This window comes from Canis lupus, chromosome 3 (genome assembly GCF_011100685.1).
Source record: "Canis lupus familiaris isolate Mischka breed German Shepherd chromosome 3, alternate assembly UU_Cfam_GSD_1.0, whole genome shotgun sequence".
Lineage (NCBI taxonomy): Eukaryota > Metazoa > Chordata > Mammalia > Carnivora > Canidae > Canis > Canis lupus.
The window spans coordinates 2889778-2916766 of NC_049224.1; the positions used below are offsets into that span (position 1 = coordinate 2889778).

The 26989-nt window shown below is 39.3% G+C and overlaps 1 protein-coding gene across 1 annotated transcript in view; it reads right to left on the reverse strand.

Annotated features, from left to right (window-relative positions):
* The window catches only part of FER (FER tyrosine kinase), a 434848-nt gene that overhangs the window by 17486 nt on the left and 390373 nt on the right, over positions 1-26989 (reverse strand). Inside the window, 1 exon segment of the mRNA NM_001003141.1 lies at positions 2937-3091. Coding sequence (NP_001003141.1) covers positions 2937-3091 — 155 coding nt within the window.

The following is a 26989-nucleotide window of genomic DNA, read 5'->3' on the forward strand; positions in this document are numbered from 1 at the left end:
ATGGTTGATCCAGAACTCTTTTCACTATAAATCCTGCCTCGTTCTCATTTCAGAGTAGTCATGTCAGGCTAATTAGAGGATGCATCAGCTCAAAATTGTTAGATGACAAACAAAAAAATATCTTTTAATTTTCCCTTTTAGATTATTTCTATGTTGAAGGTGAGTATCCTAGCTGCCCTTTACAAGCACAGTATCTTTTGTAACAGCTATATTGAGCATGGCAGCAATATATGCTGAAAAGACTATTGAGTATGCTGCCATTTTGTGATTAAAAAGTGGGGGAGGGGATATATGCAATTATGTGTTGTGTGGCCAGAGACAGGAGGGAGAGGGGCTTACCTGTCATTGTAGGCTCCTTTCTGTTGTTTGATTTTTTTAAAAAACAAATATATGTGTCATTTAAAAAAAAAAAAATCAAATGACAGCAACACTAATGACAAAATAATGGTAAAAATAAATTTAACAGTATGGCCCTAAGGCAAAATTTCTGAGAGGTTCCTTAGACTGAAGGAGTTTTCTATCAGCCTTGCTCCCACATGTCATCGGAAACTTGGGTAGTATTTCAGCTACTCTGAGGCAACACGGAAGAAAAAAACCCTTGGAAATGAGGTAAAAATCTTACCACCAATCATAGAATGATATTTGCATAAAACCTGAAAGAAGTATGGCAAGAAATAAGTCTTTCAATAGATATATTTTCCACTCTGGTTAAACTCTGAGGAATTCCCTCCTGGGCTGGGTAATAAGTATGGCAGACTTATTCCACATCTACCGTTAAAATCTCTCCCCCTCTGTCATGTAAATTGTTCTGCATTGTATTAATATTAAAGACTGATAAAAAAAGAATGTCCCTCCAACCAAAGATCTTCACAGCTCTCTTTATTACTTAAAATGCTGTAGGTCTGGCTCTAAGAGATATCCAGAAATAGAATTTTGATTTGTAAATACTTTAGTCAGCTTGAAATTCAACTAAAATACATTTTGATTAAAAGACAGAATTTTACTTGGCATGATAGTTAAGAGGACACTCAAGGCAACCAAGAGGATCTGGTCAACAGGGTTAAAATAAATTCTAGAGAGCTGGATTTCAGGGTCTCCCAAGTCCAGTTCCAGCCCCTTTACAGGAATGCTCTAAATGTACAAGAAGGGGTTAACAATGTCTTGCTATTTAAAGAAAACCTCTGCGTAAATAACAAGTTACAGTCTTTTAGCCTGTGATTCTTCTTAAGAATACAACCGTAGACTAATATCGCTGTAGAAAATAGCAGGGGTGCCATTTTCTCTAGATTCTGAGGAAGAGTGGAATTAGTCTGTGATCATTAGAAAGCTTATAAAAACTTCTCTTGCTAGCACATGGGAAGACAAATTAGGGTGAGGATTCGTATCTATGGAGAGTTAAGCTCAAAAACTTCATTACTGGGAACTAGAACAACTTAGTCAATTTCTCGTAATGACAACTACATACAACATATACTCCATAGTATCATTAATATACAAAATACCAAATAGGTCCTGGTGTCTGAATCAGCCCCAACTGTCTTCCAAACGAATCATTTTACAAAGCTTTATCTGGAAAACATCTGGCGGTTCCTCACAAAGTTAAATGTGTAGAATTTACCATACAACTCCTAGTGCTTGCCCACAATAACTAAAAACAGGTCCTCAAACAGATCCTTATACGCAAATGTTCATTGCACTATTCACAACAGCCGAAAGGTGAAAACTGCCCAAATATGCACCAATGAATGAATGGATAAACAAATTATTAATATACACAATGGGATATTATTCAGCCACAAAAAGGAATGAAGTTAATTATACATGTTACGACATGGATGAACCTCCAAAACATTTAAGAAATGTATACTATGTGTAGGATGATTCCTTTTACATGAAATATGCAGGACAGGTAAATCCGTAGCAACAAAAAACAGACATGTGGTTGCCAGTGGCTGGGGGGAAATGAGGGATGGGGAGTAAATGGGTAAAGTTTACTATTCTGGAGTGATGAAAATGCTGGAACTAGAAAGTAGTAGTGGTTGTAGAGTACTGTCAACTGTACTAAATACCACTGAATTATTCACTTCAAAATGCTTAATTTTAAGTTAGAAGAATTGTACCTCACTTGACAAAGCTTTATCTTTAATTTCAGCATTGAATTAAGGCATTTATAAATGCCCTATTCGTCATGATGAAGTAATTTTCATTTTAAATCAGTCAAGAATAATTTTATGATATTTCAATTTAAAACATACTGTACCCATTTACCAACTCATGGCTCATATGCCACTTCACTCAGTTAAAATGTAATTTATAATTTCAGTTAAAGCACAATCTCTCTCCTTTTAATCCTTGAGCCGTTACCCATCTTGTTGCAGCCCATTTTATCCCAACCACAGATAATGCAACCTGTATTTATTTCCAATTGCAATGATACACACACACAAATTCCTGCGAATTTAAAAGTGTAACTTCCCTTCTCTCCCCACAAGATGTATACAGTTTCCAGAGACAGAAATGCTAAGAAACTATGTTAATTTTTAGTGAGAAACTATAGACTTGATAATATTTTAAAACCATATTAGGTGAGGTTATTGTGCCAATTATAAGACATTCCAAAGCAGTGGTCTAGAGCCATAGCAACACTTAAAAAAATAATAATTTTTAGGGATTAAAGAAACCCTTTCCAAAGTGCTTATAAGTATACTCATCTGTTAAATTTAGCAATGTTACATGAAGAAATCTGACCAATAAGGTTAATGAATTAAGTTTCTGCTCCTGTGTAAGTACAAAATATGAATACTTACACATTATTGTGTTGATTTTCAAATCATTCTAACTTGGGCTCTACTTTACTCCTGTAACTTTGCTTGTGAATGTTTTGTGCTGATGGAGTACATTTTTTACCACAAAAAAGAAAAACAGTCTATTCTTACCATAATTAAGAGCTTCTGGTGCTGTCCATTTAATGGGAATCTGCTTTAAGCCAGAAGATGAATACACTCCACCATCCTCTTGACGAGACATTCCAAAGTCACTGATTTTCAGAACGTTATTTTCACCTACCAGGCAGTTTCTTGCAGCCAGATCCCTAGGTTACAATAAGGTATAGAAAATGCCTATTAAAACAAATTGAAAGCTGCTTTCACATTTATGACTTCCACACTTTGCATTTTTACATTTGCAATGTATTTATAATGAGGTTAAGAATGCTTGTGATTTACCAGTCCTTCTCATCTTTTCTGTCATAGGCAAAAATCACCAGTGAGAGTATTTGCATAGGGAACAGGCCCCATGCTAATTTTCTAGGCACCACATATATTTCCATTTAAATAGAAAAGTACTGATTCTAGGGTTAAGAGAAAATCACAGAGGAGAGGCTACGCAAACTTGGCCTTATTTCTCACTGGACTAGATTTCCTAGAGTAGCACTATTTTACATAACTTCTGTAATGATGGAATGTTCTCTATCTGTGCTGCCCTATAGGTAAGTCATTGGCACGTGTGACTATTGAATACTTGGAATGGAACTCATGCGATCGAGAAACTGCAATTTTAAATGTACTTTTAGTTAATTAAATTTAAATAGCTGCATGTTGCTAGACAGCCTTTGGCTGTTGTAGACTTAGAGCTTCCCAAAGGGTGGAGAATGACTGAGGTGCTAGAGAGGCTTGCAATTCTTTTTCTACTGCATCTGGGACAGGCAAAACTGCAATGATCTGGCTCTGCCTGTCTCTCTCACCTCATCTTGTTCTACTCTACATAATTTCTAAATTCTACCTATACTGGGTTTCTTTTTCTCCTCAAATACAGGACAATCCCCTAATGTGCCTAATGTGACAAGCTTATTTCCACTGTAGGGCTTTGCCTGGAGTGCTCTTATTTGTTATTTGTTCTCTTTGCCTGGAGTGCTTTTCTTCTAGGCTATGTTATAGCTGGCTCATATTCATGCTTCGCTCAAATGCCCTTTTCTCAGAGAAATCTGTCTTGACCATCTCTTTTCATCACTGCGGTCTTCCTTATCAGATATCCCTACTTTAATTCTAGTGAGAAGCCCTTCAATAATCAAACTCATATATGTACCTATTTATACATTTTTATATATTTATATATGTAAAGACAGAGAATGTATATGAGTGTATGAATCTATACATATACACAGAAAATCAGATAATATGTCAAATAGTCTGAGTATGAAGAAAAAAGTTGTATAAGGGGAGAGATTTACTAGCAGGAATCCTATTTGAGGTAGGCTGTTAGGGAAGATCTCTTTGATAATATGGTATTTGATCAAAGACATGAAGGAAGTTAAGAAGCCAGCCATGGGGTTATCTAGAAGAAATGCATTCATGATAGAGACCCTGAAATTGGTACATACTTAGTATACTCAAGGAACATTAAGGAAGCTAGTATAACTGGTATGAAATGAGTGAGGGGAAGAAAATAGTCAATTTAATCAGAAGGTTAGCCAAGACCAAATGATGTATAGCTTTTTTACTAGTAAGTCCCTTGGATTTTACTGAGAGTAAGCTGGGAGGTAACTGGAGAGTTCTGCGCACAAGAATGATGTGATCTTACTTAAGGTTTGAAGAACCATATGCTATTGTGTAGAGAATGAACTGATGGAGTTCCATTAGAAGACTATTTCAGAAGTCCAGGAATGGCAACGATAGCCTGCACGAAGATGGAGTCAATCAATAATATTTGCTGGTAGACTGGATGTGGAAAAGGAAAGAAAAGGAATCATGGATGACTCCAGGATATTTTGAGCCTGAGCACCTAGAAGCATGGAACGGACATTTACTGAAATGGGGAAGGTTACCAAAAAATTGCTAGAATGGATACAGGAATTTAGCCAAGTTGCAGGATATAAAAATCAACGCACAGAAGTGAGGTGCATTTCTATACACTAACAGTGAGGCAGAAGAAAGAGAAACCAAGGAATTGGATCTTATTTACAATTGCACAAAACCTGTAATATACCTAGGAATAAACCTAACCAAAGAGGTAAAGGAGCTATACTCTGAAAACTATAGAACACTCATGCAATAAATTGATGAAGACACAAAGAAATGAAAAAACATTCCATGCTCATGGATTGGAAGAACAAATATGGTTAAAATGTCTATGCAACCCAAGGCAATCCAGTGCAATCCCTATCAAAATACCAACACTTTTCACAGAGCTGGAACAGACAATCCTAAGATTTGTAACCAGAAAAGACCCCAAATAGCCAAAGTAATGTTGAAAAAGAAAACCAAGAGTCGAGGCGTCACAATTCTGGACTTCAAGCTGTATTACAAGACAGTATGATAATGGGACAAAAGACACAATAGAATAGAAAACCCGGAAATACACTCAACTCTATAGTCAACTAATCTTCGACAAAGCAGGAAAGAATATCCAAAGGAAAATAGGCAGTCCTTCAACAAATGGTGTTGGAAAACTGGACAGCCACATGCGGAATAGTGAAGTTGGATGACTTTCTTACACCATATACAAAAATGAATAAAATGGATGAAAGACCTAAATGTGAGACAGGAATCCATCAAAATCCTAGAGGAGAATATAGGTAGCAACCTCTTTGACCTTGGCCACAGCTACTTATTAGACACATCTCCAGAGGCAAGAGAAACAAAAGCAAAAGTGAACTATTAGAACTTCTTTAAGATACAAAGCTTTTGCACAGCAAAGGAAACAGTCAGCAAAACTAAAAGGCAATCTATAGAATGGGAGAAGATATCTGCAAATGACATATCAGAGAAAGGGCTAGTATCCAAAATCTATAAAGAACTTATCAAACTCAACACCCAAAAAACAAATAATCCAGTCAAGAAATAGCCAGAAGACATGGAGACACTTCTCCAAAGAAGAAACAAATGGCCAACAGGCACAGGAAAAGGTGCTGAACATCACTCATCATCAGGGAAATGCAAATCAAAACCACAATGAAATAACACCTCACCCAGGTCAGAATGCTAAAATGAACGACTCAGGGAATAATAGATGTTGGGATGGATGCAGAGAAAAGAGAACCCTCTTATGCTGTTGGTGGCAATGCAAGCTGGTGCAGGAACTCTGGAAAATAGCATGGAGATTCCTCAGAAAGTTAAAAATGGAGCTACCCTATGACTCAGCAGTTGTACCACTAAGTTTCGAAGTTTTCACTTCGAAAACAACAGTGATTCGAAGGGGTACCTGCACCCCAATATTCATGGCAGTGAGGTCCACATTGACAGACGAATGGGTAAAGAAGATGTAGTGTATGTATACATTAGAATATTACTGAACCATCAAAAAAAAAAAAAAAAGAAATCTTGCCATTTGCAACAAGGTGGATAGAACTAGAGGCTATTAGGCTGAGTGAAATAAGTCAGTCAGAGAAAGACAAACACCATATGATTTCACTCCTGTGTGGAATTTAAGAAACAAAACTGATGAACATTGGGGAAGGGAATGAAAAATAAGATGAAACAGAGAGGCAAACAATAAATGACTCTTGACTAGAGGGAATAAATTGTGGGTTGCTGGAGGAGAGGTAGGTAGGGGTCTGCTAAATGGGTTAAGGAGGGCACTTGTGGTGAGTCCTGGGTGTTAAAGGTAAGTGATGAATCACTAAATTCTATTCCTGAAACCAATACAGCGCTATATGTTAACTCACTTGAATTTAAATAAAAGCTTAGAAAAAAACAAAAAATAAATTACCATTACACTTCTCTCTCCTGCTGTCATAAAGAGGAAGCATACTAAAGTTGTAAAAGCATCAAGAGATAAGGAGACTGGGTGCCTAATGAGTATGCTATATATATTCTGGACTGTCTATCTCTGTATTTGTGGGCTTTTGTGTGTGTGTGTGTGTGTGTGTGTGTGTGTGTATGTTATATTTGCAGTCAAAAGTAATCAGTATGGATGGGGGAAGGCCTTAGTTTTGGACATGTATAGTTTATTAGATTTTCAAGTATAGATATAGACTAGGCAAGTGGGTCTATTAGTCTGGAGGTTAGAAAAGGTCTAAGAGTTGTCAGCTTTCAGATTTGAGGTTATAGAATTACAGAATGCTTTCACCTAGAGAGTGAGTGTAGAGAGGAAATAGAGGTGTTCAAGGCATGCCATCATTTAGTTGCCTGTTTTGTTGTTTCCCCCTCATTTCTCTTGGAGCGCTCCTCTTATGTGTACTCCAGTTACACAGGAATACAAGGGAGGCAACATTAGTGTCTGAAACATAATAGAAACCAAATCCTTGTGACCTGAGGAATCAGGAAAAGAGGTCCTTATAAGTGTATGGAAAATCATAGAGAGGAAACGGCCAGAGAAGAGGATTACCTGGTTCCATGTTTGAACCCACACAAGTTTCAGTCTAATCCTTGAGCTACACATTTGATGGGCAGACCTAAGCCCGTTTAGAGAACAAAACTCCTTTAAACCATGTCTCAAAGTAATTCCTGGCTGTCTCACACGGTCTCACACAGGGTACTAAAACACAGGCTTTGAGAAAGTTAACTGTGATTTGAATCACTGTGAGACAGAATTTGCATTCTGAACCCAACAGGGTTGATTGCCTACAGAAACAAAAATCTTAATAATCTCCAGCACAATATAACAGGGACTTAGAGTTTGTACAGTATAACATTCATAATATCTAGGGCACAACTCAAAATTGCTAAACATACAGAAAACCAGAAAAATGTGATCAATTCTAAGGGAAAAGCAATCAACAAATGCCAACATTGTAGTAACCATAATAAAGTGGCTATTATAACTATACTCCGTTCGATAAAGGAAATATATTTGAAATTAATGGAAAAGCAGACATCCTTAGTAGAGGAATAGAAACTGTAGAAAAATTATAAAAATGGAGAAACTGAGAAATAAAATACAGTATCTAAAATTTAAAAATCACTGCATAGGATCAAAAGCATACTGATAACAGAGGAGTCAATACACTTGAAGATAATCCAATATAAAATACCCCAGCTGAAGAACACAAAGAAAAGAAAATAGAAAAATGTGAAAAGAGTATCAGGGATCTATACAATATCAAAATATGGAAAATACCTATTACCGGAGGAGAGGAAATAAGAGTCTGGGAGCCTACTTCTCCCAGAGGTAGAGGAACAGAGTGATTGAGGCAGAAAATCTGTTTGAAAAAATAATGACTAAAGTCCCTAATTTAGTTGAAAGAAATAAATTTACATATTTAAGAATCTTCAAACAGGGTAAAAATAAATAAAAAATCAAAACCAAAAAAACCCTCCTACACATATCCTTATCAAGCTGCTAAAATCCAAGAAAAAGAAAATGTCTTAAAAGTGGATAGAGAAAATGACACATTCGATACAGAAACCGATTCAAATAATCCAATTTCTCAAAAAAAAAAAAAAAAAGATGGGGGCAGAAGACTATGGAATAACATCTTTCATTTGTTAAGGTGGCAATTTTTCCCAATTTATCTATAGACTTAATGTACACCCAATTAGAATTCAAGCAGATGTCTCTGTCAACCCAGAATTCCATAGCCAGCAAAAATATCCTACAGAAATGAAAGCAGTACATTGTCATATGAAAGAAAACAGAATTAACGGTCAGTGGATCCACTCTACCAGAAACACTAGTAGTTCAGACTAAATGATACCAGAAAGAAATCTGAAACATCAGGATAGAAGGAAGCACAACAGAAATGGTAAATATGCAGGCAAATATACATTTTTTCCTTCTTAAGTTCTTTAAAATGTGACTGAATATTGAAAATATTACAGCATTATCTGATCAGGTTTTCAGTGTATGTAAATGTTATACATAAAAACTACCAGAAAAGACAGAGGTTGAGTGTGTACAAAGGAACTCATATGGATGAAAATTTTCTACATTTCCCATGAAATGATATAGTATTAACTCTTAATAATTTGTCAAAGGTTAGGTGTGCATATTCCAATCTATAGAGCAACTCCTAAAAAAAAAGATATAAAAAGAAACAGCTAAAACATCAAAAGATATAATTATATAGGATGCTAAAAAATATCAAACATTATATAGTCAAAATATCAAATATTCAAAATATCAGTATCTAGACTAAAAAGTAGTCATTAATACTGATTCTACAGACAGAAGAAGATATAGATAATAATAGTTCTATATTTAAGAACAAGTATAATTTGGCATCAAAAAATATTCCCAAAAAGCAAATTTCAACTCAGATGGTTTCATTAGTAGGTTTTATCATACAATTTACATATTGTATGTATGATATTATGTACGTATTATAATAACAATATTATAGGAGCTGTTTCAAAACAGAGAGAGTAACTGTCTAACTCACTTCATGAGGTCAGTAGAACTCTAATACAAAAGCTGACAGACACTATCAAAATACAAGAAAATATCATAAAGACAGAGCCAAATATTTTAAAGAAAATATCATCAAATCAAATCCAGTAATATATAAAAAGGATAACACATCATGGCCAAGTAGGGCTTACCCAATTATGCAAGGTTGGTTTAACATCTGAAAATTAATAAATGTAATCCACTAGATTGACAGAAAACAGGGAACAAAACCATTTGATCATTCCAACTGAAGCAGAAAAAGCATTTGACAGCATTCAATATCTGTTAATGATAAAATGCTCAGCAAATTGGAAATACTAAGGAGCTTACTCAACCTGACGAAGGGCATCTACAAAAAATTCAACTACCAATATCATACTTAATGGTGAAAGACTAAAATGCCTGCTTTTACCAACTTCTATTCTTGAGGTTCTAGGCTTCAAAATAAGGCATAAAAGCAAAGCAAAGCAAAGCAAAACAAAACAAAAAAACAACCAAACAAAAAAACCACACACACAACAAAAAAAAACCCAAAAAGAAGTACAAATTTCAGACAAAAGTAAAACTAGCCTTATTGGCACTATTTGCAGACATGATTTTTTTTTTTAACATAGAAAATCTCAGCCTAGAGGAGAACACAGGAACTAGCCTGTTTGACATGAAGTGTAGCAAATTCTTTCTAGATATGTCTCCTGAGGCAAGGAGACTAAAGCAAAAATAGACTATTGGGACTTCATCAATAAAAACCTTCTGCACAGTGAAGGAAGTAATCAACAAAAATAAAAGGCAGTCTGCAGAATGGGAAAAGATATTTGCAAATGACTTAGCTGATAAAAGGTTAGTATCCAAGATCCATAAAGAATTTACATAACTCAATACCCAGAAAGTGAATAATCCAATTAAAAATGGGCAGAAGAGATGAATAGACATTTTTCCAATGAAGACATCCAGGTGGCCAACAGACATGAAAAGATGCTCAACATGACTCATCATCAGGGAAATGCAAATCAAAACTACAATAAGCTATCACCTCACATCTGTCAGAATGGCTAAAAACAGTAATTCAAGAAACAATAGGTGGTGGTGAGGATGTGGAGAAAGGGGAACCTCTTACACTCTTGGTGGAAAGGCAGACTGGTGCAGTCATTCTGGAAAACAGTGTGGAGGTTCCTCAAAAAAGTTAAAAATAGAGCTACCTTATGAATCAGCAATGGCACTACTATTTACCCAAAGAACACAAAAATACTAAGTCAAAGGGATACATGTACCCCAATGTGTTTAGCAGTGTTATCTACAATAGCCAAATTATGGAAACAGCTCAGGTGACCACTGACTGCTAAATGGATAAAGAAGATGTGGTGTGTATATTACTGGAGTATTACTTGGTCATGAAAAGGAATGAAATCTTGCCATTTACAACAACATGGATGGAGCTAGAGTGTATAACACTAAGTGAAGTAAGTCAGTCCGAGAAAGACAAATACCATATGATTGCATTCATCTGAAATTTAAGAAACAAAAGAAATGAGCAAAGTAGGGGGGAGAAAAAAGAGGGAGGCAAAGCAAGGAACCAAATGTTAACTGTTAATAGAGAACAAACTGATGGTTACCAGAGAGGGGAGGTGGTGGTGGGGAATGGGTTGAATAGGTAGGTGCTTATCACTTATAGTGGAATCATTATATTGCATTAATGAAACTAACATTACACTGTATGGTAACTGGAATTTCAGTAAAAATTTTAAAAAAGAAAAAATGAGAAAATCATAGGGAATTTACATACAAAGAACTAAAAGCAATGAATCTAGCAAGGTTGCAAGATAAAAGTCTAATATAAAAAAATTTTTGTATGCTAGCAGCCCAACAATTAGAAAATAAATTCCATTTATAGTATTGCCAATAAAACAAATACCTACAAGTAAATCTAGCAAAAGACAACCATTAAACTTAAAACTACAAAACCTGACTGAGAAAAAATAGCAAATAAACAAATGGAAAGACATTCATTCCATGCTCATTGAGTAGAAGACTCAATACTGTTAAAATGGCCATTTCCCCCCAAATCTGTAAATTCAATGGACTCCCAACCATTGGTCTAGCAGTTTAGTAAAATTAGAAAAGATCTAGTAAAATTAGACAAGCTGCTTTCAAAATGACTATGGCAATGCAAAGATCGTAAAATGATCAAGATAATTTCTTTAAAGTACAGAGTTGAAGAGCTTACCTAAACTGTAAATCTTAATTTAAAGCTACTGTTATCAACATAGTTCATTAAATACAAAGAGATATGATAGTTCAATGGAACAGAGTAGAAGGTCCAGAAATACATCCGCAAATGTAGGGTCAACTCTTTTTTTTTTTAATTCAAAAATTTATTTTAATTTTTTAAAAAATTTAAAAATATTTTAGAGAATGAGTGGGGGGAGAAGCAGAGGGAGAAAAATCTTCACCCAGACTCCCCGCTGAGCGGGGAGCCAGATGAGGGGCTCGATCTCAGTACCCTGAGATCATGACTTGAGCTGAGATCAAAACTTGGCCGCACCACGAGCTGAGTCACGCAGGCGCCCCAGTGTCAGCTCGTTTTTGACAGGAGTCCAGTGGTGCCACAGTACACATCTCTGATTCCTGCTGCGCTGCGGGTGCTTCTTGGGGCCACATGCCATTACTCCCGGTCGGAACGAGCCTTTCTTCACTGCGCCACCTTAGCGGTTCAGAGTTTCGGCGTCAGTCAACACCTGTGCTTCTGGTGTCACAACCATCCTCCCTGCACCACCAGCTTACAGGGTTCCTTCTCTGCAGTGAGGATTACGGCCTTGGGACCCATCAGTCCAAAACCAATTGAGAGGTACCTCCGATTCGATGTAAATACCGTTCCGTAACATTTACCAAAAACTCTTTTTGGGGTTGCAGGAAGTTCAAGTGGATGGAAATAGTATCTTTTGGGCATAGTCTATGAATTAAAAATGAAAGCTTAGGCCCTCAGGCAGTCAGCACACCCCGCACACTCGCTGCCTGCCCAGTGCCCGAGCAAGTCTAAAGGAGTCCGGAAAAGCAGATTGTGACCTCTGGCTGGGGCGCTGACCATCTAGTTTGGGAGATAAGGAAGACGTACCCCATACCCCTTTCCTCTTCCCTCTCCATTCCTTTCCTTCTTCAGCTGGGGCGGCCCAGCTCAGAGCCCGGGGGCATAGGAGCCCCTCTGTGCATGCAGCCGCTGGAGGAGAGGCCTAGGGCCGCGGTGTTCCCCATGCAGGTCCCGCACGACCTCGCCTGGCCCGGCCGCGGCGCTAGGGGAGCCTTCCTTAGGTCTGCTGAGTAACTCGCCTCGCAAGTGCAGGTTAGGAGCTCACCCTCGGGGTGTGAACCGGAGGAGGGGTCTTACCGAGGCGTACAGACATGAGTCACGGATCCCAGGGGGCTGCAGAGCCTTAGAGGAGACCGGGCTGCGGCAGGTGGAGGCCGTGAGGTGCTCTCCCCGGCCATTTGGAAGGCCCGAGAGCGGGCGTCTTGCTTGGGGACACGGTGCTCCTCGGAGCAAAGGCTGCTGGATAGCAGGAGTGGCCGGAGGCCAGGCCTGCACTCTCCTGGATGCCTGATCCTAGGCGTCACTTCCCTGCCTGCGGCTCGGATTACACAAGGTCAGGGCTCACTCTTCACACGGGGAAGAAGTTAGAGAAAAATTGGGGTGTGTGCCTTTGTTTTCTTTTTTTTTTTTTTTTTAATACAAAATCTATTCCCATTGGGTCTGGATAATATGGAGTCACAAATAACTGGCAACATTTCGGAGGAGAAAACCTCTTTAAGGCAGCCCTAAGTTTTCCTTATTCTGGCTTAAAACATGGCATAAAACCAACCTCAGTGTGGTGGGGGTGGGTGGGTAGTGAACGAAGCAGGTATTTGACGTAATCGAATCATGTACCGCTTAACCCTGTCCCATGGCTGCACCGTGTGAACTCTGAAGAGCTAAAGTTGTTACCTTTAAGAAGGGACACGTCGAACTCCCTCCCCTCTCAAAAGAGGAAAAAGAAAAAACGCAAACAAACCAGAAACTGAGTAACAAGCATACGAAGACCGGTTTCCTGAAAAAGCCAAAGGTCATCATCAGTGGCTCTAAAACAGGAGATAGGAGCGTTTTGATGGGGAGGGAGCATGAACGCCAGTTTCTGGGGGCAACATCTTGCGCCCAGCGGAACAGTCAACGACCCACCGGGCGTGCCAGCAAACTGAAGCTGGGCAAGGTGGAGGGTCTTGGGCGACAGCAGGGCCGGGGGGCGGGGGGGGACCATTTCCTACTGGCCAATACCACAGCCGCTACTGGGCCGACAGCGATGGGATCAGTGATCCGCCAAAAAAGAGATGAGCAGCCAGATTTAAAATGAATAGATCTTTTAGAAAGGCACAGGTGAGCATGAAAACCTCCCCCACGTGAGTTCCAAGCGCACCTTGACTACTGCACCCCGGTGTTCCGAGGCTCTTACCTGCACGTGCCGCATACCCCCCCCCCCCCCACAGCTTCCCCGCCACTCCGACTGCGGCGCTCGTGTCCTAAAGGAGAGCTCCCAAGGGAAGCCCCAGCTGCAAAACTGCGGAAATCAGTCCCATTACTGAACTGGGCTTTTTCTCTTCCCTGGAAAAACTGTTGAGTGTCACAGACTTCTGGGAGGTTGGAGACAGAAGTGTGGCTTCCGTTGGTGCGGGAACAGGCCAGCGGGCAGGGCAGGCTAGAGCGTAATTTATGCTTTTATTTGCCCGGGGCTGGTGCGAGGCCCCGCGGGCAGACGCGGTGAGAGCCCCAGGTCTCCCTGTTCTCGAGCCCCGCTCCCCCGCTTTGTCAGGGCGCAGAGTCCTCTGTATTGCAGGACCTTCATTTACTTAAAGCCACTGCTGAAATGCAGACAGGTGACCCGCGGGGAAGGGGGCATGTAGTATCCCCGAGTCCTACTTGAGCATTAATGATTTGAACAGATAAATATGGATAAAGACATACAAAGCCTCAGGGGAAATGGGGATGAAAGGGCGGTTCTGTGAGCAGAGGGGGAAAGAGACAGGGGACCAGCGTTGGGAACCCGCTAAAGACAGGCCCGGGCCAGGCACACGGTGGGCTACTATGGGAAAGGTCAGGGGGTGGATGTTTAAAGGCGTGCTGTGGCACTAGGTGAGGGCCACGAGGCACAGGTGACTCCTCAAAAGTCTGTCTAGGGCAGGCTCTTGCGTATTTGTCCTAAAGCAGGTCACCTTCTTCCCGACTGCAGGGGAGACCATCGCTGGGGCTCGAACGCCTCAACCCGCTGGGGGAGTCATGCTTCACTGAGAGGCATCCTGTGAAGACACCGAAGCCTCTGGGGATTTCCTCTAATGAGGCTGCTGCCCAACGGCTGGGACACACAACGGCCGGGTCCCCGCCTGGCACAGCCGACTGAACGGGAACTATTTATGGAAGCTGCTGGAGGTCGCCTTCCTTTACTTACAATGGACGTGTTGTGTTCAGCACCTGCGGACGTGCTTCCCTCTTCTGGCTCTCTGGTTTCCTTTCCTGGGGCCAGTCCCCCATAAGGGAATTCTGTGGGGCGACACACACACACCCACTCCACACATTTTTTCTTTTTTTTAATTTTTATTTATTTATTCGTGATAGAGAGAGAGAGAGATAGGCAGAGGGAGAAGCAGGCTCCATGCAGGGAGCCCGATGCAGGACTCAATCCCGGGACTCCAGGATCGCACCCTGGACCAAAGGCAGGCGCCAAACCACTGAGCCACCCAGGGATCCCCCATATTCTTGTGTTTAGCTTAGACGTCAAAGCCCTAGGTGGTTAGCTAAAGCAGAGGAAGTCCTACTAAATATGGATACTGACAACAAGTTCAGGACCACACACGGGTAGTGATGACCCCGGCTTCAGTCCTACATTTACGTGCAGAACCCAATGGGAACGTTCTTTGTACGGTTTGTAGTTTGAGGAAATGAGTACTCTATTTGTAGAGTCAGGTATAAACCTCTCTCAGTCACTGCTCTCTGCTGTCAGCTCTCGGCCACATTGTGCAACAAGACACCAAACCTCTAGAGACTAGCTGAGGGTACACAATTTCAGTAAGTCGTGATCTAATGTTAAATCTCTTAAGAAATTAAAAAAAAAAAAAACCCATCTGCTCCAGGGAATAGGGGAACAGGGGGAGGACAAATTAAAAAATATTGACGGAAAGTAAATGCCTAAATCTGTTTAGTCCAGAGAAATATACCAAATCCCAACAGGTGATTCAGCAACAAAATCGAAACTTCTGTCTCAAGCTCACATCCGGGGCCACTAGCGGTCTGAGGCTGCAGTAAGATGCATTGCAGGACTGGGCTCTGATGTTAGCCTCAGTCCTGACGCCAAGAGCCTCTGGTCCTACAAGACTTCTGGAAGGGAGATTTTTAAAATACCTACTTCTCCCACTAGGAGAGTACGAGAAATAAAAATGGATGCTTGAGTGACAAATGATGTAACTTAAAATACTACATTTGGAATGTGAATGTGAGACCTGGGGCTCAGGTTCCTCTGAGCACAAGGGAGAAAAAAAGCGACAAAACCACTCCTTACCAAAAAGCCATCATGGTAACAGCTGTCATTTACCGAGGGCCTTATACGTGTCAGGTACTGGTTTAAATGTTTTCCATGTAACCCATTTTCCATCAGTACTCAACGGCCTGCATACTAATCTGAACATTAAAATCTCAGATTTTTCCAGAAGCAGTCATGCACACAGTGGGTATAATATGAATTTTATGATTTCTTCGTACCATATCCACCCTGATCTAAGAGCTGTATGTTTTATAATGGCTGACAGAGGAAATCCAACGTGATAGTAAGCTACTAAGTACTCAATAAAGTTCTGAAATGAATTTATATCTTATTAATCACAATAGTAAAAATAGTACTGCATATACATACACACATGCATACACGCACACACACACACACACACACACAAGATATTATTCTGTCTCAAATGCTTGATGTGCACTTGCAACACCTGCAATACCTTGGAGGAACCGGGAGTCCATGGTCCGCCGGTTGACCACCACCATATAGGTCAGTTCTAACATCCTATTATACTCCAGCTTAAAGGCATTGTCTTCCTGTCACCAGCTGGATGGAACTAGTCACTAGTGGTGCTAGATGGTCCTGCTAAAGAGTTTTCCACATTTCTGGGGCAACAACAAGTGTTAACAGCTGATGAATGGAAGTCAAGGCTGGAGGGTAAGCTACAAGAGCGCCACTCCGTGTACCCAACGGTCCCACCTGCCCCAGGACCGAAGAATCATAGTACAGGCGTCCTCCTGCCTGACTCTGCTGAATAACTGTGGGTGCAAACCAGATAATGCACTTCCCAGTGCCGTAAAAATTAATATTAATTATCTATTAAGCACTTAGTAGATATTAGACACCTGTTATCCCTAACCCTAATTTGAGGGTACATGAGCCCTATTTGAGTGTAGCTATTATGCAGATAAAGATTTGTGTGTTTGTTTATGAGATTAAGGAATCTGCCCAAGAACACAGCGATATTAAGTGACTGAGTACAGAATCTCTCTTACTCCAAGGCCCATGTTTAGTGTTTTACAAAGCTGAGTGTTCCTTTGGTCTCTTTGAAATATTAATTTTATCATGACAAAGGTAATCTTCTGCACTACCTGATGACATGCGTGTCTGGCATTCTGTCCCTGGGAAGTGATTTCTTTGTCATTTAAGTTTCGTGGAACAGAATCCCTGACTCAATACTTAGGCTCTAGAATATAGAATATGTTGAGAGGACTAAAATATGCATTATTTTTCTATCCTGTATCAAGGCACATAACAATGCCTCCACAATCTTTTCATTATAGCTCATACTTTCATGATGTGATATACGTACAATCGGGCCCAAATTAAGATATAAAAGACGCATAAAGGAGCAGAGTGACTGTGTAATCTGTGATGCTCACGGTGCCATAATGAACCTCGGGATCATTTACATTTTTACAGTCTGCAAAATGTTCAGCTGCTGATGAACAAACACACTCTAATTATGGTGGAAGGCACCTAGATTTAGATACTGAATGATCGGCTGTGGTTAACTGTTTGCAGGATCGTCGTCTCTGCACCATGGAGGGCACCAACTCTGCACTTTGCTGAGAGGGTCGGCAGTGGATGACCTCCACGCAATGCCCCATTGACCAACCCCTTCTCTCCCTCAACGGTCAGAGCTACTGGCCAGCTGGCACTTTTGCCTCTGGTTTGGAGATCCCTAATAGACTCTCAGGCTGTATGCCTGAGGCAGGGAGACGGCCTCATCCAGTGTACCACCAAAGAAAGTGTCCTTAGCATAGACTGAGCCCCTATGGACAGAGGGGAAGCATCCAGTCCTATTTTTTGTGTCACCAGTATCCTGTTAATGGAGAAGACTTTTCAGTATTTACAGGAGCTCAAGAGGAATAATGCCTCTGGTGTGCCTCAACTGTTCTTTCCTTGCCTCCCATTTACATTCTTTTAAATGAAATTTTCATCATTCCCATTTCAATTTCTAATGTTGTTTTCTGTGTTTATGAACCGATATCCCAGGTGACTTTATAATAAATTTCCCTTCAGTTCTATGATTGCTTTCAGTGTATGAAATCCAAATAGGAGGGTCTAAGTTACGAATACAGGTCTATTTTGTAATAATTCATTTTTATCTTGAAAGAAATATCTGAAATTCAATTTCTTTTCTGTCTCTCTATATTTTCTTTCCATAGTCAGGAGAGCTTGCTTTAACTTCGTTCAATTTTAATTCTGCATTCTGTTTGATAATCCAATGCTATAAAAATAAAGTCTTAGGTTTTGATTTCATATAGGTAGCTGTTTTTCTCTTCTTGTAATTCTACAAAAGTTTAAAAATATTCATCCAACGTCCTTCCATAATTAGTTGTTATTCACTCTGTGATTCTTTGATGTAGTCACACAAATTCTGTATTTTGCATTCATGAAGGATTACTTGTCTGAGCAAATATTAGCTTTGCATATACATGTGTCCTTTTGGTCTCTTAATGAAATTTTCTTTTGCCCATTTGCAGACCAGTGACATAAAACAAAAGTGCCTGAAAGATTCAAGGTGGACAAAGTAATTTATATAAATGTAAAACCTGCTCACGAAAAATTCCAAAAAATTCTGGCAAATTTTATAGTGATCTCCAAACTACCAGAGCAAAAATGTGACAGGCTTAATGGCATTCTGTGAGTGTGCAGCAATAGCAGCACATCAAAGTGAGTATCACAGTATCCTGATGAAATTACACATGGAATAATTACCTGTGTGGGAACTTAATTAGAGCACAGGGTTTTAAAATTCCATGAAATACCAAATTGTCATTTTAGTGCCATCAACTGAATCTGAGCTGATATTAAGTAATAGACGGACCTTTTAGATTATTCAAATTATTTTTAGAGCCAAGTAATTAGGGCTACATTCGACACTTTCCTTATTACAACCTTGTTATTTTGGCACAGATAGTCATTCTGTTGAGTACATGCTACAAGATAATATATAATTTAGACCATGAGGCCCACCACCTTTGATAACAATGATGGTGGAAAAAGGAAATGAAAGTATTTCTGGCTATTTGATCTAGGAACTGATTAAGGAAACACTACTAAGGATTCTCGGGTGCCGCTTGACATATGCGCAATCAACCTTCCTTTCTTCCTTCTTCCCTCCCTTCCAGGCTCCATGCCCAGTGTGGAGTCCAACATGGGGCTTGAAATCATGACCCTGCGATCAAGACCTGAACCGGGATCAAGAGTTGGATACTTAACTGAGCCACCGAGGTACCCCCAAATTCTCAGTATTTTACATATACCAAGACACTTCTTCTAATTTACTTTGCACTTTTTTAAAGTACCATCCCATTAATCTTATAATTACAGAATGTAGCTACTACTACTATCGATGTATGTACACATTGACCCATTAGGCTATCATTGGTTCAACTTTCCTTTATCACGGCCTTACTAGATACCAGGGCCTTTGCTATGTGCTACAAATAAAGATAAGCCAACTCCTGTCCTTAAGAAGTTCAATTTTATAAAAAGAGATAGCTATGTAAGCACATAAACTACCGTATTGGAAATGACAAGTGTGAGGGTTAGGAGTAAGCTCTCACAGACAGGCCTGGTATGAAAAATATGACCATATTATTTTGTACTTCTCCACCCTGTGTCTAGGCTAACTTGCCACTTGGACAAGCAGAATTTGGCAGAAGTAATGTAATGTCATCAAGTTCTGGAGTGTAGGCCTCCAGGGACTTTCAGCTTCTCCTTTCGTCTTCCTGGAACACTCCTGATACCACGTAGAGAAGCCTGAGTGAGAAGCCATGTGTGTGGGGGCAGAGGGAAGCTTACACTCCACTGGGAGGCTCCAGCCATGTGAGTAAGACTCAACTAAACTCTGTGGGCCTGGTCAAGCTACTGGATGTCTGAAGCCACATAAGCGACCCCAAGGGAGAATAGCAGAGAGCTGTCTGGCTGAGCCCAGGCCGAATGATGACCCTCAGTGTATTTGGGGTGGTATTTTATGAAGCACTAGATTTAGTAACAGTGAGAATGACAGTTCAACAGCAAGGATTGGTAGGACGGAGTTGGAGGTAAGAGACCAAGGAAAACCATCACTGTTCATAAAGAGCACCTTCTTTCTCATCCATCCCTAATAGAAAACTGTGGCAGGGCGTTCTTACTGGTGCAATGATCTCTCCTGGTTTAGCTTCTGATCTTCAGCTTTGAACTTGCTTTCTCTCTAGCATCTAGCTTTTTATAAGCTGAGTTTGCCCTCTCTCAAGCTTTTCTGAACTCGTGATTTCTAGGCTATTGACTGGTATGTCTTCTAAATTCTGCTTCTTGGGATATCTCTGTGTCCAGCCAATGCCCTTCCCACAGGGATCTACCTGGCTCCAAGCTTTTGGACTACCAAGTCTCACCTGATATGAAAAGAAGAATAAATATTAAACAACTGGCATATGGAAGCTAGTTGATTTAGTGGTAAACTTGCCTTGGATGCTTTGAGGGAATTTTGATATCAGATTAGAACAAATACAGTAAGTGACATGGATATTGATGACTCGGAGTCATCAATAATGGTTAGCTATTGTGGGGTATATTTGGTATCACCAAGCAGAAAAATGCGGTAGACAGCTTATGATTTCCATTAAAAAGATTTAAAATTGAGGGAGAGAAGGCCAAGGGCTACATTGATTTGATTCCTTTAAAAAAAAAAAAAAATCTATTTAGCACTTGCTTTTTGCCAGGCACTGTTCTAGGCAAAGCAGCGACAAAATAGACAAGAATTCATGTCCCGGGGGTGGGGGTGGGGGTATGTTCATTCCTCTGGTTTGAACTAGTTAAATGATGCATTGTCACATAGGACACATGGAAATAATTACTCAAAGACATATTCCATATAATGTAAAATGGGGATCCATCAAAGGGGGAAGGAGTGGGGAGTAAAGAAATATGTGACACATTATATCTAAGTAACTGTTGATTCTTTCTGTTAAAAGAAAATGAAGACAAAAATCTAGATGGCTTCAAGCTGGCTTGTGGCAGGGAGGAAGCAGAGGGGTATAAGGAAAAATAGGCTCGAGTCCTCATGCTGCTGACACTAGAAGAGATCAGGATTAGGGTGCTAACACACAAAAAAGTGGGTGTGGTACTTCCCATTATAATGGGGGGAAGAAGGGCATCAATTAGAATAAAAAGAACCTACTCTATAGGCCTAAAAGTAGAACTTACCAAAAAAAGATACATGTCAATGATCTTAAATGAAAATGCAGCAAACAGTGAGAACAAAGGGCCATTTAGATACACTATGTGTTAAGGGCAAGAACAAAAGCAGCACAATTCCACCCAGACACAGAACCAATCAGAGGAGGGTAATGTATAAAACATGTCATAGACAGGGCGTCAGTAATACCAGCAGAAACCAAGGGAGACGGCAGCAGGAAGTATCACACAGGGGCCAGAGGACCTGTTTTCTACACAAACAGCAACTCAACAAACACTAACAAAGGAAAATGGAGGCCACCTTTGAGTGTTTTCATAATACCTTCGCTAATGGAAGAGAGGGTCATTCAGATTTGATCCATGTGGAAATAATGAGAGTCATTATGGAATCCCACACTATAGCCATGTGTGGTCTGATTATTAAACAGGCAGTGATGTCATTCTGTGTAGTTGTGCCAGCTTCGCAGCTTGGCTTGTAGAAGGCAAGGGTGATGGGGGCCTCTGGGGACACCTCACTGGGAGCAAATGTGTTTTTGAGAAAGAAGGGGTGAGTCTTCTCTAGGGCCTCTCCAGCTGTAACCTCAGAACCAATGATTTCTGTAAAGCTAGTTTAGGTTTTCCGCAATTTAGTTATTTTGGTGACTGGTTCTATTAATATAACCGGCAACACAACCATTATGCAGATAAGGAATTGGCTTTATTTTCTGGATGTTTCTATAGACCATTATATTAACTATAAACAGACATGTAAATCTCATCAAACTGTCATATGTTAAATAATGAAGTTATTGTCTAAAACCATATCAGGCACTCTGACTATTCTATAAAAGTTTTCTTCGTATTCTGGATCCTATTTATGTCATATTAGCAGAGAATATACTAAGCAGTAATGTTTTAAAATGAATGTTCAGTATCTTCTTTAAAATACAGTTGGATTCTGGGGCACCTAGGTGGTTTATTGGGTTAAGTGTCTGACTCTTGATTTCAACTCAGGTCATGATCTCAGGGTTGTGAGATCAAGCCCTGCATGGGGCTCTGCTCTGGGCATGGAGCCTACTCAAGATTCTCTCTCTCCCTCTGTCCATTCCCTCCCCTCCAAAAAATGCTTTTAAAAAAAAATAAAGTTGAATTGTTTGCATAAAAGTAATTCTTATTTGATCATAGTGGAAGAGCAGCTCCTCATTTTTATTACCAGCATCTAACTTTTTTCCTCTACAAATGGTCTCAGCAAAGTTCTGTCCAACAATAACAACAAAGAATTCCACTCAAGCTGAACTAATAAGTGGTTCAGGAAGATGCTTTATGAAAATAGAAAAGTCCTCCTGTTTCAAAAGATAAACGGCAGAAAGATTAAGGCCCAAACTCAAAGAAGGGATCATCATTTATTAAAAACGCAAAAAGCATCTACTGCGCGTAGTAAAATGCTAATAGCATTCATGAGAGTGATAGTGGATGAACATTTTAGTTGACAGCATGATTATGAGTAAGAAAAAGAGACAATGCTGAAGAAAGTGGATCTAAATTCAATAGCAAATGAGGCAGAATGTCCATCCATAGGAATTTTTAGGATGTTAGCATGTAGATGGAGGACAGAACTGCCTCCTCTGGGAATGTTAAAGAAAGGATAAGATCATTGATTCAGCAAACATTTTCTGGACACCAAAGTTGTGGCAAACATTGACAGTGTTAAAAAAAAGACCGTGTTCCTGTCCTTAAGGAGTTTATACTGTGGTGGTAAAAAGCGATCTTGCAGGAGAGAGAATGGGGGTCTGCAGAGGGCATGATGGGCAAAGATGATCAGAAATGCTTCATGCTTGGGTTCCATGCTGAGTGTGGTGCCTACTTAAAGAAAAGAAATGCTTCATGCTTAAGGAGAACGTTGCTAAATAATCACACATTTGCTAGGGCAGTTATCTAGACATGGAGACTGTGTTTGACATGATGTACTGGGGGGGGCGGGGGGGGGACGACTCTCAATCTTATCATTACGTACTAAATAACGCTTCCGGAGTTATCAAATTAAAATGACACAATTTTCTAAACATTCACACTAAGTTCTGGTCAAATTTTAATGTTTGTTGTTTCAAAGCCTTATGCATGTCTGAACATATTTCACCAGGCCAAAAAAATTTGCCATTTTTTCCTACAGAATGGTATGGAAAAGTTATGTATATTGACACCCAAGGAAATACTATGAGAAATGTTACAGAAAAAAAAAAGGAAAAGAAAAAGACATTTAAAAGGGGATTCCCAATGTCTTTTGACTTCCAGGAAGAGAGGGGATAGGATTGGAAATGGGAGTCCCCAGAAGAGGAACTGAATATATTCTGAATAGAAGGCGCAAAATCAGAAATAAGGCAGGTCAGTAAGCAAAGAACCAATGTGAAGAGTCAGAAGGGGGGTCAAATCAGCAAGGACAAGAGGTAGGCACTGTGTAGGTCTGAGATCTGGAAGCTGGAACTAAACAATAAAATTTTAGAAACAGGGCAGCCCCGGTGGCTTAGCAGTTTAGTGCTGCCTTCAGCCTGGGGTGATCCTGGAGACCCGGGATTGAGTCCCACGTCAGGCTCCCTGCATGGAGCCTGCTTCTCCCTCTGCCTCTCTCTCTCTCTTTATATCTATCTATCTATCTATCTATCTATCTATCTATCTATCTATCCATCTATCTAATCTATCTCATGAATAAATGAATAAAATCTTTAAAAAAATAAAATTTTAGAAACAAAAGCATAGAAGAAAATCTTCATGACCTTGGGTATGAAGGAGTTCTTAGATTTGCTAACAAAAGCATGATCCATAAAAGAAAAAATTGATAACTTTAGACTTCGTTAGAATTAAAAACTTCTCTTGAGAAGAATAAAAAAAGAACAAGCTACAGATTGAGAGAAAATATTTGCAAAATATCTGATACAGGACTTGTATTAAAAATGTAACAAATGAGGGTGGCTCAGTGGTTGAGTGTCTGCCTTCCGCTCAGGATCAAGTCCCACATCGGGCTCCCCGCAGGGAGCCTGCTTCTTTTGCCTGTGTCTCTGCCTCTCTCATGAATGAATACATAAATCAAATCTTAAAAAAAAAAAAAAACACACAACAACAACAAATGCTTACATCTAAATGACAAGACAATAGCGTGATTAACAAAAAATGGGGAAGAGATTTGAAGACTTTACAGAAAGATGACATGAATGGCAAGCAAGCATATGAAAAGAAGCTCACATCATTAGTTGTTAGGAAAACAGAATAAAAACCACAACAAGATATCATGACATTCCCCAGAATAACTAAAAACAGACTAATAGTAAGTGTTGCTTAATTGTATGGAGAAGCTGCAAATCCCACACATTATTGGTAGGCATGCAAAATGGAATAGCCACTTAGAAAACAACTTCGTAGTTTCTCGTAACATTAAATTTAATTTTTTCCATGCAACCCATCCATTCAACTTTTAGAGGTGTTTACCCAAAAAAACCTCCCCAAAAACATATACAAAGACTTACATATGAATATTCATAGCAACTTTGTTTATGATAGTTCCAAACTGGAAATAATCCATATGTTCGTCAACTGGTGACCAGAAAAACAAACTATGGTATAAAATGGAATGCCACGCAGAATTTAAAAGGCAAGATTTAGGCAACACGGATGGATCTATAAAGCACTTATGTTTTCAGTGCAAAAAATCAAAAGATTATATACTGAATAGTTCCAAGTAAATGAAATTTTAGAAAAGGTTAATCTACAGTGAGAAGAAATGGATTAGTGCCCCCCCCACCCAAGGGTAGGAGAAGGGGACTAAATACACAGCAACACAAGGAACTTCCTGGGGTGCTGGAAGCGTGCTGCTGGTTATATGATTATACGCATTTGGTAAAACTCATCAAACTGTACCCTTAAAATTGGTACCTTTTATTACATTTAAGTTATACTACAATAAAGGTAGAGTATATAAGGCACCCTAAGAGCCTTAAAATATGTCTCATCATTATAAAGTTAATGGTATTATTATGTATAAAAAACTTGGGTGAATGTGATAATATGAGTTGACATGGAATTTCAAAATAATTTAAGGATCAAGCAAATAATTTATTGTCAAATTTTAACTTAAACTAAGCAAATAAGTACATTAAAATATTGTCTCTCTTTAATATATGAAAATTCTTCTGAGGATTCATATTCTGCTTTATTATCTTGGTGAGATTTTTGTCCAGCTATTTTCACAGGATCAGCACCCCCCATGATGAGCATTTGTTAGAAGAAGGGAAGTTTGGACAAAAGTATGCACATTAAAAGTATGTGGCTTTCTCCAATACTGAAGAGCTAACTGATCTATATGGTGCTTACATTTTCTTTTGTAGCCTTTTTTTGTAAAACAAACTAAAATTCAGTAAACCATTTTTGTATTACTTTCAGGATATTATCCTATTAAAAATTGTGTTTACATTAATAACCAAATAAAATCCCTTTATTTTCCTTTAAGTGCTTATAATGCCTCTTACAAAAGAAACTAAGAACTTGAACTCTTGTAACTTAAAGATCGAGTTATACTAATTAATTTTATATAATTTATCATTTATTTTTTTTAGTTCATTTTTTAAAAAGATACTAATGGTACAAAAATACCTTGAGAGCAAGGTAGTCCTGAGATAGTATGTACCTTTCTAGATCACTAGAAACATTTAATAAATTATTTCAAGATTTTCATGGCCTCAAAATTAGAAATAGTTTAAAAATATTAATGACAAAAGCACCCCTATATTTAGTGCAGCATTATTTATAATTGCCAAGATATGGAAGCAGCACAAATGTCCAACCACAGATGAACAGAAAAAGAAGAATGGGATGTTAGTCATAAAAAAATAATGAACCCTTGCCATTTGCAACAACATGGAGAGTTCTAGAGGGTATAATCCTAAGCAAAATAAATCAGTCAGAGAAAGAAAAATACCATAGGATTTCATTCATATATGGAATTTGTGAAAACAAATGAACAAAGGAAAAAAAGAGACAAACCCAAATTCTTACATATAGAGAAGAGGTGGTTGCCAGACGGGAGGTGGGTGAGGGGATGGGTGAAATAGGTGGGGAGGGGTTAAGAGTCCACCTACTGTGATGAGCACTGAGAAATGCACAGAATTGTCGATCACTCTATTGCACACCTGAAACCAACATAACATTGTATGTTAACTACACTGGAATCAAAATTAAGATGTAAATTAAAATTACTTATTAAGCACATAATATGTAAAAAAAAATCCTACCTATAGAAACTATTAGAACAGAACAATTAAATAGTGAACCTTTTATAAAAAATGATGCTGGAACAGAATACGGTCACAGCATCAATGTCACCCTTTGCATTATGCAACTGGTCCTGTTTTTCCTATTTTTAATCTTACACATTCCCCCCTTGCTCGTGGTCTTTGCATTTGGTGTTTATGTGTGACAAATCCTCTAAAGCCTTTACGTGCACCTCAAAGAGACAGGATTTGAGAAAGGTCATTATGCTCAGAGCGGCAAGAACAAAAATAATACACCGCACCGTGGTTTTGTCACAACCCTCCCACGTGCTGCATTCTCCGCTCTATGAGATTCCCCAGAGAAAGTTCGAATATGTGAAGTCGGTGTTTAGCTTAAATTCAGAACCCAGACTGAAAAATTCTCACCGTGTTTTACCAAGTCACACAATTGGTCTGGTCCCAAAAGTCTGTCTCCATCTACGACCGAGACAGGGGACTCGGCGCTCATGAAGTGAGACTCAGGCCAGCTCACGTGGTGTCGCTCAAGGGCTGCCAAGTCACATTTACTTTTCGTTTTAAAATGAGGCAATATAAACTTTAAGGCAATAGAAAACAGACTGAGAGGAGAAGGTGGTTTGAATAAATTTTGATACATTTATTTCAGTA